The sequence below is a fragment of the Populus alba genome, chromosome 1 (assembly GCF_005239225.2).
Source record: "Populus alba chromosome 1, ASM523922v2, whole genome shotgun sequence".
NCBI lineage: Eukaryota > Viridiplantae > Streptophyta > Magnoliopsida > Malpighiales > Salicaceae > Populus > Populus alba.
In genome coordinates, this window is record NC_133284.1 from 13,083,042 (window position 1) to 13,097,167 (window position 14,126).

Sequence of the window (14,126 nt, forward strand, 5' to 3'; positions counted from 1 at the left end):
CCTAGAAATTCAAACCTCGCATAAGAACAGGTAGGTTAATTGATTTTGTTAAACAGAGCCATTTGGCACATTTCCTGTCCTTAGAACCAAGGGTGACTGCACCTTAAAAAGAACTAAATTATTGATTAAGGCTTCTGATCTGACTGACCATGATGATTGAGGCTTTGTCCTGCCTTGTACTTTTCTCCTTAGAATCAGAACCTGAGATTTTCAGCAAGAAAAAGAGAGGCAACCATTGCATGTTAAATTGATGGTAACTGGCAAGTGTTTCTTCCATCACCCGAGTACATGAATTTTGAAGGATGAATAGCATGTTCTTTTGACAAATAACCTGTTATCATATTGCTAAACAATTACTTGGAAGAGCTCTTTGATTCAATGATTGATGACGACTTAAAGAGATAAGCAATATGATAACAATGGTGAAGATTAGTCCAGATATCTGCCAGGCAACCGATGAAGCCAATCACCCCAGGCTAGACCTTGTCACCTCATATGCCAAGAAGCAGGCTGCATTTGCAGGGACACTTCGAGCCATGGCAGGGCCAAAACCCTTGTACAAGCCTTTGATACCTTCAGACGCCAGGATCTTCCTAAAAGCATCGATGGAGCCCGAGAACTTGGGATTTTTGTAATCATCAACCTGAATGACACTTTTGACGACATCAGTGGGGTAGACAGATGCCCAAAAGGAAGCGCCAGCTAAGCCTCCGGCCACAATCAAATGGCCCCTTCCCAAATGAGAAGTATCCTGGCCTCCTGCAAAGGACTGCTTCAACAATTCATAGACACCAAACATAGCAGCATTTCCAGGAATTTCACGTGCCATAGTAGGAACCAAGCCCTTGAAGAGACCACTCACACCACCTGATTTGAGAACATGCCTGGCCACATCCATTGGCCCTCCATACTTCACTGCCACCACTGCTGAGTCTGAACTTGCCAATGCACTTTGTGCTTGCAACCTGTTCCCACCAGGAAGACCCAATCAATTAGGGGGTAGATTTCAAAGATCTGACAGGTATTTAACCAAAAATAGGATAGAAACAGATGGAAAATGAAGAAGTTAAAACTATTAGTTGCCAGGATTGAGAGATACTTAAAAAATACTGGCATGACCACCGCTTAGTTATTGGAGAAATGAGAGAGAGGATTGTGTTCCGGTTGTTTAAGAGTATTTAAGAAACTATGCCATATTCACAATATGATTTTCCCCTTGCCTGATAATTTTGGAGACTATCTATCTATATATATATATAGACTTAAAATGTCAGGGGTGAACCACAAAAGCACTACTTCCTCAAGGGTAAAGGAAAACATGTACATTTTTACTGTGCAATTTAGAAGAATTCAGGACATGACAGGTAAGGCAGAAACTTCCTAAAACCATCGAGTTCTCATAGCACAGTCAAATCCAATGAGTTACAAGAAATATAATACAATTAGGCGAAAAGCTCAACACAAAGGTATAAACAAAAATGTGAAGGCTTTGCAAAATAATGCAGCAGTTCAAGAAATAAGAAAATCAGGTTGCAAGGTCGGGAATGGTTGCGAGGGTGGAGGAAGATTGCACTGACCTGCACTTTATCAATTCAGTGGGACAAGCAAGAAAAGAAACAGCAACTCCAGCGCCCGCACCAGCAACAACTTGCTGGTTAACAGTAAGAGGGGCACCAGGTTGAGACCTCAACAATGTCTCCATTTGTCCCCTCACTGAGAAAAGAACAGCATTGAAGGCTGCCACAGTAGCAAGTGGAGCTCCCATACCTTTGTATAACCCCCTTGGGCCTTCAGCAGCTAAAGTCTGCTTGACAGCATCTACTGCACCAGCATACTTTGGAGCTTGGCCAGGGAGTGGAGCAGGCTGGCTCTGGAGCTTGACCTTGATGGTGTCAAAGGGGTGCCCAACTATCAATTGTGCAGCACCCCCGACTGTCCCGGCAGTCAAGTCCTTTGCTACTTCCCCCATCTGCAAGAGACCTTGGAAATATGAATTCAAGTCATTGAAGGGATAAAAGTGAAAGACTTGAATTAGCTTCAAAATGTTTGATTTTAAGCCAATGGAAACAATAGCAGTAGAAGTATTGTTTGCTTATTTATTTTCCACCCAAAAATATTTCAGATGAAATATAGTTGAAGTGCCAGATAAAGAAGTCAAAAAAAATCGCATCATCCAAACACATGGTCACGCAGGTTAACAGAGGTAAAGAAGCCTCACAAAATACAGGAGTAAGAGAATTAACAGTTGTCACACACAATGTGTGAGTGTGGACATATTCCAGATTTGAATAAAACACAGCAAGACATATACCAGTAAAGATGAACTCGCCAACTAATGTTTCTATCTACCTTCAGCTGCACATGTTCTAAAACAGTGTTTGAGAACGCAGTTGAAATCATGTTTCTCAAAAATTTGATTTTTTTATTAAAAATTATATATATATATTCTCTTCTCAAATTTTCACTCCTAACCCATTTCCAACCCCAAAGCAACATCAACTTGATCTTGAGGATTGAATCAGCAATAAGAAATAGAGTGAAAAAGAAAACAAAAACCCAAATGCAGTTTATACACAGTCCATGGATATAGGAGGTGACGGGTAAGCATAAGTATCAAGGTGTAAAAAATAATAGCGAGTGAAACAAATAAATTTGCAAAGCCTACAAATGATTCAGATACGCTCTGCAAACCGAATAAGTTTAAGAATCAAACCAAACTTGATTTGATGCGCAGGCCGCAAAGAGAGCAAAACCGAATCCAAAGCCCAGAACTTAACCTCACCCCAGATGACTTAAATCTGAAAAAAAATAATTTGGAAAACATTATAAACAAAAAATGGGTTGTATAATATCAGTCATATGTACATCATGGAGGGAGATTATTGAATTACCATGGGAAGAAACAAAGGTGTTAATGCCCCCTTGCTGGCGGATGCAAAAAGGTGGTGGTAAGAGGGGGAAGGGAGCTGGTGAGATTTAAGAATTCTGGGTGAATAGAGAAGTCCTGTAATTTTAGGTAGGAGGAATCTTGAAATTAAATTAACCAGAGGGGTCAAAAAACCGATGGAATCGCTTTCCATTATAAACAAAAATCATCTTGAGAGTCATCAAGTTAAGAGCCACGTGAGAGAAACCTAGAAATACATGGTAGTTTGCTTTTTAAAATATTATTTTTATTTAAAAATATATTAAAATAATATTTTTTTTATTTTTAATATTAATACATTAAAATAATAATCTAAAACCTTTTCAAAAAAAATAATTTAAAGATTCAGAAAAGTACATTTCAACCGCACACAAAACGGTGAAACAGAGGGATGTGTACCGTGTGGCTGTGATGGTTCTCTTGGAGAACAAAATCCAATCTTGTTTTTTAAAGCCCCTGTTGCGTTCCGCTTCTCCACCAAGTGATTGCGGATGAGTTTTTGGGTAGTGGAGAAGAGCAGGAGTGATGGAAATTTATTTGGGCAAACCACAAAATAAGTCCCTCAAGTTTATAAGAAATTCTTAATTGAGAACTCAAATGATTTTTGCTACAATTTGGTTTCCAAAAAGTATAAACGATTCAGGAATTTTTAATTGAGTCCTCTGCCTATATTCATTAATGAATTCCATCTAAACTCTAAGATTTTTTTCTTAAAAAAAATAACATCGTTAATATAGATGTTATATTTTTTTTATTATTAATATGGGTGTCAGAGCCAGCTTCTGCGTACCTCGATTAATTCTATGGGCTCTGAAATTAATGACCATGTAAGCTTTCAGTGGCTATTATATAAGCAATCACAAGGTTCGAATCTGAAATTACATAAGAAGCAAATCTTTTAATCCCAAAATTTTAAAATTAAACCACCTATTAGATAATTGACATTATGTTTTTTTGTTAACACTTGTGAAGGGTTGGCCACAACATTCAATTAAGAATTATTTTTTAAATAAAAATAAAATAGAGAGCTAACGGGAAGAAAAACAATTTTGACAACTCAATTAGGATTTAATTTATAGTCTGGCTAATAATTTGAGGTTTTTTCAAATTCATATGATTTTCTCCACCTAATAAATCAGATTTCATATACATAGAAATTATATCAAATACTCTAACAGCTTGTTTAAACCAAATTATTTGCATAATTGAATTCAATTTCACATATAGTTTTAATTCAATTGATAATTTATTATAATTTTTATATTTGAAATAAAATATTAAATCACATAATTGAATTTAATTATACTGTTTGGAATATTTATGGCATTGAATTAGAAATCTTGACTATTTTACCCGTAATTCAAGATTGCATGATACATCTTCTCAATTAATATTTTGTTTATAAACAAAATATTACGTTAAGCTCTTTCATGTTGTCCTTCAGCATGAAGCTCTTTCCAAGCCATGCCCTTAACTTATATTCAACAGGATTGTAAGATTATTTGTTTATATTTTGTATTACAAAGAATGTTCTTCTCTCTCTCTCTCTCTCAATGAGATCTTCTTCCTTTAGCGGAGAAAAAGAGATTCTATGGAGTAAATAGATAAAATATAGAAAAAGAAAAGGACTTGCAATTATCCATGTTAATTATCAAAGCATCCACCATTCTTCATTTCCTAATAGAGAAAAATTGTTTTCCTCAAATACAGGAGTGGTTATCTATTAAATACAATGTAAATAGGTGTCTGGAAAATCATATTATTAGGTAGGAGAATGTAGCATAGATGCACAATTTAAAGTAAAAGAAAGTTTTTTGTTGAAAAAAAGAAAAAGGGTATTTTTAGAATAGTGTTTTAAATGTTAATTTTAAGAGGAATTGATTTGCAAATCAGAGGTTCTCCCTCTGATTTAATTTTGTTATTTTTTATGATTTGAATTTGAATTAAAATTCAAATTAATATCAATAAAAGAATTCTAAATATAAGAATTGGTTTAACTATTGGAATTGAATTCAATTTCAAGGATTTCAAACAAATTGTTAGGTATACCATCTTACCAAATAAAGGGTGATAGTTATTTCCACTCTACCTATTAATCACATCTCATGTTTTTATAGAAAAAAAAATCTTTATAACATTTTTCTGCATATGGTCACAATTTAAAATTTCGTTGGATTAACACCAAACATCATTTTGGTTCGTGGAGGATTATTCTTTCTAGCCCATTATTTTATCCAACTTATGGATTAAGTCTAATGAGTTTATTCAATTTCTTTTTTTCGTAACTAATTCTTCATAACCTAGTCAAATTTTGAATAGTTTTTGTAGGTCTTTAAAAACAATAACTTTTAGGTTTAATTATAGTTTTATGACGTAATCAAGGCTAATTATAGAGGGAATTTATTCTGGTAATAATCAGAATTAATTTTTATTAGTTTTTGTTTCAAAATTCACAATAAAAAAGAGGTTATGGGAAGAGTTTTCTGTACTATTTTTTTAGATTTTACATAATCTTTCTCATCTTAATTTCGAGTGTTTTCTCTTATATTTAGAACTTTATTTTCCTTCCAAATCTAAAGTTTAGATTCAATCTTTTTGAGATATACTTAAGTTAAAGTATCTTTAGTTCATTGACTTTATTTGTAAGTGCATCTAAATAAGATGGTGTTGTTAGAATCTTGAGAGACTTATTGCAAACATCATTTGCACCAAGTGAGGAGTGATAAAGTTTTAGGAACAAATGATTCATCCTTGATAACAACAAAGCTTAATTAGATTTAATCTGCTTCAATAAGTAACTACCTCCATTTTATTTAATTTAATCTAATACATTAATATGCATGCTAGGATTGCATTTTAATCTTTTATGCTATACGTATAGTATGCATATTAGATTCTTTATATGTTTTATATTGTTTGCAAGTTCGTCATTACATATAGAATTACATGCTTATGGTTTCAATATGTATTAACACTGTCGCACCCGACATCGCGGCGGCTTTAAAAATTTAAATCTTATCTTTGAAAGAATGGATTTCTGGCATCCTGTTCTTTAATGAGGAAGTATCTTGTTTAAGGAGTCGCCACCTAGTATTATGGTCACTAGGAACCCTAACTGGTCAACAGAGATTCTATGGTTCGAGACTGGTTACGTAAAAGGGAAGATATTATCACCCCTTAAATGTCCTGCCTGAGGCAGGCTGCATTGCTGGTTTCGTCTTAAATTGCTAAATGTTTATTACTTTATGTTATGAAAATTTGTTTATAATATTCCTGACTCTGGCGCCAGTGAATATTTAACAACGAATATTTCCAACTCTGGCGTTGATAAATATTATGCAGTTATAAAAAAAACAAAACAAATTTATTTTTTTTATTCCTGACTCTGGCGTCAGTGAATAAACAAATAAAATAAATTTATTTTTTAAGCATGCATATTTTTTTTGTTAAATAAAAATAAAATACAATGAATAATATAAATTAAACCAGTATTTTATTCCCGACTCTGGCGTCAGTGAATAAACCAATAAATTTATATTATTTTTTTTCCATGCATACATATTTTTTTTATTTTTATTTTTTCTGTCCTTTATTTTATTTTTTATTTTTTATTTTTTTGAACTGGGCCGGGCCGGGCCCAGTCCAGCCCAGCATAATTTTTTTGTGGGGGCTGGGCCCAGCTCAGCCCACATGGCCAGTGACTCGGCTGGGCAATATGAAGCACACGTGAACGAAATCACGCGTGCATTAGCTGCTAAAGAGAATTAAATTGAGAATGTACAGTAGGAAGTGAATTAAAATGAAAAGCGGTGAAAGAGAAACTTACTTACCTGGCTCTGGATACACCGAAGGCAGCAACAACAATGGTTCTGGTCACGGTGGATGTCTTCTGCTTATGTTCGTCTGTTTTTCTCCGGTTCTTGGCTTGTTCTTTTTCTGCAGGGACGAAGGCCGTGGGCTGATCTGTGACTCTACTCTGCCTTTCTTCCCCTTCTCTGTATATTTTTTTTGGGTTTTTTATGCTCTGTTTCTGTGCTGTGAGTTCCTCTGTTTTGGGTTGTTTTTCTTCTTTTGACTCAGTATTTTTGGGTTGTGTTTTGTTTTCTCTATTTTTTTGGTCTGATTTCTTGCTTTTCTGGGTTGATTTCTTGCTTCCTCTTTGTTCTTAACTCTGCTTTTTCTAGGTTTTTTTGCTCCTCTGGTGACTAGGTTTTCTGCTTCCTTTTACAGACTCCCCAGCCCCTCTTTTTTAACTAGTCCTGTCTTTGCAGGACTCTTCTCTTCCCCGACGAGATCGTGGGCGATAGACATGGTCCACGATTGGATCAACTTCGTTGCAGATCTTCAGCCTGTTGAATCGGGATGCAGAAGACGAACACGGCTGTTCCACCAGCAACGATGACGTTTCGGCAGCAATGGATTCCAACAGTAACGGCGACGTTTCAAGCAGCCACGGACATTTTCAATTTGACCCCTGGACTTTGGAAATTCGGCAATTAGACCTAAACAATTAAAAGTTTCGTTTAATTTTGCCCCCCTTTTTTGATAAATTTCAATTAAATCCCTAAGTTGGTACACTGTTTACAAAACAGTCCTTAATTCCTGGATTATTCAATTTGACCTTTAATTAAATTTTTAACTTTTAATTCTTTCAAAATTGATCAATTAACTCTCAAATTACATCTCCAAACTTCAAAATTTATTGTCTTAACCCCATTGTCAATTATATTTAATTTTTATTATTTGTTCAAAAATTGGGTTATGACAAACACTAGACTTTTCTTGTTTAGAATGCTCTTGTTATGATAAATTAAAATTTCTAACAAATTATGTCTAATACTTTTGGATGACAGTGGCAACTTTAATGGAAGTTTAAGAAAATAATCTACATGGCTTTTTACAATTATTAATTTTTAATGATTTTGTTTTTTTTTAAAATTGGTATTTTTTTACGTGGATGATTTTATTTTGCGCCAATCATAATTAAATTCTTTGAAAAGTATAATAAATTCATATTCCAAGAGTTTCTTAACTTTTTTTCTCTAATTATTTGGATCCTCTTCTAAATTAAGAGGTAGGATAAGCATTTTTAGTTTGATTTGGTTTTTGATTAAAAAACCAACCAAATCAAGATTTATATATATAACCAAACCTCACTATAAAATATTTCACACTCACTAGGTTTGGTTTGGTTTGATTTTTTTAAAACAAAAATCAATATAGCTTGTTGGTTTTTTAGTGGGTTTTTTTAGGGTTTTTATGGCCAAATTCGATTGATTTATATAAAATAAGAAGCAAAACCACAATAAATTGATAAAACAAACCAGATAATTACATATACTCAACAAAATCTATAAATGTAATCACAAAAAAAAGTAAAAAAATAAAATTACTTACCCAAACAATATATGTGTGTGTGTAATCATAAAAGTTTGTTGCAAGTAAAACATATCTAAACATAGGACTTGTTCTCTTTTATATGTTAGAAACAATGAACTTCATGTTTTAATAAAAAGATGAAAATCGTAAATGTAGACTATGGGTAGAGCCATTGAGGAGATCTAGAGAGAAACTTGGAGAGGTGGAAGAGGATAGACAGTTGTGACAAAGAATTTGTAGGGTTGAGTCTTTAGAAGATAGTTTTGTATTTATACCCCTATTAAGGTAGCGCAAATTTTGATTTCTTGGTTGAACTTGTTTGGTTCGGTTTAATTAATTTTAGAAGCCTTAAATTAAAACTGAATTGGACCTATTCAATTTTTTTTTCTCAATTTATTGTTTTCAGTTAATGTTTTTTATTTTCTAAATTTAACCAATTTTTTAATTCTTTTTTTCTTCCCTACTATGAAGAATTGCAACAAAAAGTACTCTTTCCTTTAATAAATTATTTATAATTGGTTTCAAGTTCTTACAAAAGATGGAATATAACTCCTATCATACCCAACAACAACAATAATAATAATTTCTCATACACTCCTCACTTGAAAACCAAATTAATTAATATTCCATACAAAAACTTTTTTTCTTACTTTTTTTTTTGCAAAGAAATGTTCCTCATTGATGTGAAAAAAAGGAGGTCAAACCACAAATTGACAAAAGCTAAACCATTTTTGAAAAATATTATTCACCGATATTTATTTGCATTATTAATTGGAATAGTTCAATGACAATTTGCCCCCCACATAAGAAAAATTAATACTGGTTATTAGGGGCAACAAAGTCTTTTCACAAGATACATTAGTCATTACTAAATTATTTGTGAGTAAATAATTTTTTTTTTCACTTTAATACCACAATGAAACGACTAATATATCTTTAGAATTAAAAATTTTAAAACTAGAGTTAATGGACAATTTATATTTTCATAATGGTTTTGATGTAATTATCATGTAACATGAGGGGCAATTTGGCATTTGATGATGCAAAAAAAAATATTAAGAAAATAAAGTGCACAGTAAAATGACTAAAATTCCAGCAAAACAAAAAAAATAAATTAAAAATGACCTCAATGGTTTTTTGTTATGTTTTTTTTATATGTTTTTTCATAATGATTTTTTTTTTTTGTTATTACCATATTAGCTAAGGAGCAATTGAGTCTTTTAATAAAGAATTTTTTTTTTTAAAAAAAAATATAGTTGGCGTGTGTAGGGCACTCATTGGTACGTGAGAGGTGTTCGCGCAGTTTGGATAGCTTAGGCGACACCTCATGATGGTCAAAGATTCCCTTTCATTGTGTCATTAAAAACGTCATCATGTTCTTTTTTTATTGGTGTGACACATGTCAATGGTGGAGAGGTGGTTTGTCACTAGCAAATCTTTTTTTTTTTTTTAATTCTTCTTCTTTTCTCTTTCCTCCCTTGAAAATTACAACTTGGTTTTTTTTTTTATTATTATTTTTTATTTTGGTATTTAAATCTCAATCCTTATTTTTTTCATTTCTAATTTTTTTTCTTGGCCCTTATGGAAAAACCTTAATTGGTTTTCAATTTCATCATTTAATTCAAATTTATTGTATTATTTTTTTCAATTTGATCCTCATTGTTTTGATTTCTAATTTTTTTTCTTAGCTATTTTATAAAAACTTTTATTTATTTTCAATTTCATCTTTCAACCAAATTTTATGGTATATTATTTTTACCAATTTGGTCCTTTTTCTTTTTATTTCCTTTTTTATTTTGTTAAAGTTATTTTTATTTTCAATTTCACACTTCAATCAAAATTTTATTTTTATTTTTTTATGTCAATTTTGATTCATATTCTTTAGATTTTTTTTTTTGGTTATTTTGCTAAACTAATTTTTCTTTTCAATTTCACCAGTCAATCAAAAATAAAATTTATTTTATATTTCAATTTTGATCTTTATTCTTTTAATTGCTATTTCTACTTTAAATTCTTTTGTATAATTAATTTTTTTTTTAATTTCATTTTTAATATTTGATTAATTGTGAATTAAGCTTCAATGTTTTTCTAGATAGGGTGTTTTGGGTTTAATGATTTAGATCACGGGTTTGAAAAGATAATATAGGTTGGAAAGCTAACAGAGGTAATGGGAGACTAGTCCATCCTCATTTCAATCCTTAACACAAACACATATGAGTCTCTTAAAGATACATGATGTTTCATTTACTTAAATGATTGTTCTATTAATAATCATTGTTCTTTAAAATTATAGATTGATGCTGGTACTTTCTCCTTTCAACATTCAACCCAATCTAACTATATTGATTGAAGGATATAGAAGAACCATTAAATAGATTTTCTTTTGAGCTACTATATTATCAACATAAACACATTATTTAAGCACAAAACTCACCTACATTCTTAGTAAAATGTTGTCATAAATTCAACAAACACATTGTCTGAAATTCAATCAAATGCAATTGATATTTTCCAGTATAAGAAACCCCAATATCTAGCAAACACCACTTCCAAAAATCCAACAAACATAACTAGTATTTGTATAAAAAACACATACCATTTTCTAGCTTAGATAAAACCAACAACAACCTAAAACACACACTATCAATGGCCTAAAACTTGAAGCATATTTATTGTTAATAAAAAGCACACACATTATCAATATGTCATAATATTCATTAAATGCTAATAGCTTATAAATTTACAATAACTTGGATGGATTAAATTTTAAGAATAAAAAGTGCATGAAATGTGAAAAAAAGAAATTGTTAGGATATCAAAAAATAGAATTGAGTAAAAGTAAACTATTCTATAAATATGATGATAGGTGATGCGACAATACATTCATTAATTGTTGTAAATCTATTAATAAAATTTAATTAACTATAAAAAATAAAAAATATGCTAATGATATCGATCAAATACTATATGAAGTGAAAGACAGAATTCATAGAGTTAGGATCAAAAATCACAATATGAAGGCTATCTTTGCAAGTATAAAGTTGTTGTTGATAGCTTATTTAGTGTCTGTAATGTTAATGCTTCTAACTATGATATTGTTCAACATGAACAAATAAAATGAAATATATGTATTCCATAGTAAACAAAATGAATGAAAATCAATATCAAATATAGGAAAAGCATGCATAATAAATAAAGTAAAATTCATAGTTTAAACATGTCATAACAACAATAATGATTCACAATATTTATGTTCCCACTAGCTCCAAGTTATTGCAAGTTTGTAGGTTATTAGCATTTGATAAATATAACAACGTGTTGTAAATGTATATGACTTTTTGTTGGTAGTAAATGTGTTGCAAATTTTGGATTGTTGTTAGTTTTGTCTAAGTCAGAAATTGGTATTTGTTTTTGCTAGAAATGCTGGTTGTGTTTGCTAGATTTTTGAAAGTGGTGTTCGCTGGAAATTAGGTTATGTTTTTTCTATTAACTATTGGTTGTGTTTGCTTAATTTTTAGACAATATGTTTGTTGGATTTGTGGCCATGTTTATTTTTTTAGAAAATTGGGTGAATTTTGGGATCAATGTGTTTATGTTGATAATATAACTGTGGATTCTTGTTTGCTGGAAAGGTAAAGAATTATTAAGAAAATTGTGTTAAAAAATGAAGATTTTGATGTTTATATGGCTTAAAATGGTGAAGGTTAAGGGGTATTAAAAACATGAAAATGATGGTATTTTTATGATTATAGAGGCATTGAAAAACAACAACTTTAATGGCATTTTGTTATTTTAACACAACATGGATTCTTTAGTTATTATATGAATTATAATGATAAAGCTGTAAATAATATGATTTTTTTGTTGATTTGTTTTTGCCAGCATGAGAATGTAAAATGTCATGAATATATAAATTTCAAGGTGTAAAGCATATTTTTTGAAAAAAAAAAAACAGAAACAAAGCTAAAAAAAAGAAGAAAAAGCAAACTGCAGGAGATTTAGTATAATTAACCCTAATTTAATTTTATTTACATTTATTTTGTTCATTTTTATGCCAATCCTGCCTTTATTAATTTAATGAAAGTTTGCGATTTGTTAAAAAAAATCAAGGTGACTACAAATGAACCAAAGGAGTAAATTAACCAAATTGATCAAGGTTTTTCTTTTCTTTGCAGTGTTTTGGAACATTATTGAAATGATATTTTTTAAAAATTTAAATTTAAATTTTTTTATATTTTTAAATTATTTTGATATTAAAAATAATTTTTTAAAAAATAAAAAAATATATTATTTTAATGTATTTCCAAATAAAATACATTTTAAATCACCAACACTACCACACTTCCAACAACATCAAAATACTATTTTAGCCCAGAAACGGCACAATTAAGAAATTAGAGATTTGAAAAATCTGCCCCAATAACTAGTCCATATGGGATGATTCCATCTCTTCCATCATCAAATTTGCAGCCAAGTCCTAATAAGATTTGAATTTTTAGTCCTTTGAATTTCAACGCGCCGGGCGCGCCCAACGCGGCAGCATAATGTGAGTCTTCATCACGACTCCAGTCGTCACTGGACGACGTATTAATTATGATTCCACCTTCCAAGAGATTCAATCTCTATCCCACTCAACGGCTATTTTTATTGCCATAAAATCTTATTATGCTGTTCAACAACCACAGAAAATTAGTACATACAAATACAAATACACCGTTTTCTTTGCTTACAACTACAGTTCTCTTACTAAAAACTAATTATTCTCTCTCTAAGTGGTTGAAGGCCAAATCAACCTGCACCTCTCTACCCTTTTTTCTCATCTGTCTTTGATCCTTTGCTTTCACTTCCATTTATATAATACAAGTTATGCCTGGTCTTGCCTGTATATCTAGACAGACACAATCATCATAACATTATATCCCTTGTAGTCTCACACCAGTTCTGTTACTAAAAACTCTCTGATTAAAAGCAATGGATTGCTTGGTCCTGCCTGTATCAATGTTGAGAAAGTGCTGCACGAGGTCACGACCAGGGTATCGGCCATTAACTGAAGATGGGTTCAGCGATTTGGACAGTCCGGTGACTGTGGTGGTGGGAAAAGAGAAGAAAGAGTTCTTGGTCGATCCGTTTGTACTAGAAGAGAGCCCCTTTCGGGTTTTGATAGAAACAGTCAGAAAGGATAATATTTTTTATGATGTTACGAGTAGATCAAGGGAGGAGAAGAAAGTGATTTTTGTGGATGTGGACGCCATTTTGTTCGAGCATATGCTGTGGTTGATGTACAACGATTCTTCTTCTTTGTTTCAGCTTAATCTCAAGGAGATTATTGACTTCTATGCTCAAGATCGTTAGAGAGAAATGAATAAAACAAGGGAAAGGTATACCATATATATAGCTCACAGATTTTATTGCATGGATTTTTTTTTCCCAAGTCACTAATAATTCTAATTGTTTTCATATCTTGTCCTGCTGCGTGCATTTTATTTTTGTTCCTTTTTCTTCGTATCAATGTAATTTTGTGTTGATCAATATCAATGATATTGGATAATATTTACGCTATGAAAAGCATGAGTTTTATTAATGAATAATATATTATACGTTGTTGAGAGACTTCTTTGGTGTGTCTTGACAGCGTACCAGAGGTCATTTCTTTTACCATGCTCACTTTGAAAGAGTCAAATATGATACAAGATCGATGCCGCGGAAAATAAAAATATATCAATATGCAATTGCCTATAAATCCAAGTCTTATATTGGCAGCAAATTTATGAAGTTTTTTCATCTATCACTATCAATACAATTAGCTTAGTTCTAATCCACC

General features: G+C 31.5%; 2 protein-coding genes across 8 annotated transcripts; one reads left to right on the forward strand and one right to left on the reverse strand.

The window, feature by feature from the left end:
- Positions 1-207: 207 nt before the first annotated feature.
- On the reverse strand, positions 208-3,344 carry LOC118039270 (mitochondrial carnitine/acylcarnitine carrier-like protein). 7 transcript variants are annotated; one of them, XM_035045929.2, is made up of 5 exons: positions 3,326-3,344; positions 2,892-3,004; positions 2,714-2,798; positions 1,578-1,969; positions 208-965 (listed from the first exon to the last, which is right to left on the reverse strand). In XM_035045929.2, the coding sequence occupies exons 4-5, from the start codon at positions 1,967-1,969 to the stop codon at positions 467-469; spliced, it is 891 nt and encodes a 296-aa protein (XP_034901820.1). In that variant the 5' UTR covers positions 2,714-2,798; positions 2,892-3,004; positions 3,326-3,344; the 3' UTR covers positions 208-466. The 7 variants fall into 7 exon arrangements, with proteins under 7 accessions (XP_034901820.1, XP_034901819.1, XP_034901817.1 ...); XM_035045928.2 differs by lacking the exon at positions 3,326-3,344 and having other exon boundaries at positions 1,578-1,980; positions 2,719-2,798; positions 2,892-3,124; XM_035045926.2 differs by lacking the exon at positions 3,326-3,344 and having other exon boundaries at positions 1,578-1,980; positions 2,892-3,124.
- A 9,932-nt stretch (positions 3,345-13,276) lies between these two features.
- LOC118039179 (uncharacterized) lies at positions 13,277-13,657 on the forward strand. The gene has a single exon (XM_035045797.1). It carries the CDS (start codon positions 13,277-13,279, stop codon positions 13,655-13,657), a length of 381 nt encoding a protein of 126 aa, XP_034901688.1.
- The last annotated feature ends 469 nt before the right edge of the window (positions 13,658-14,126 follow it).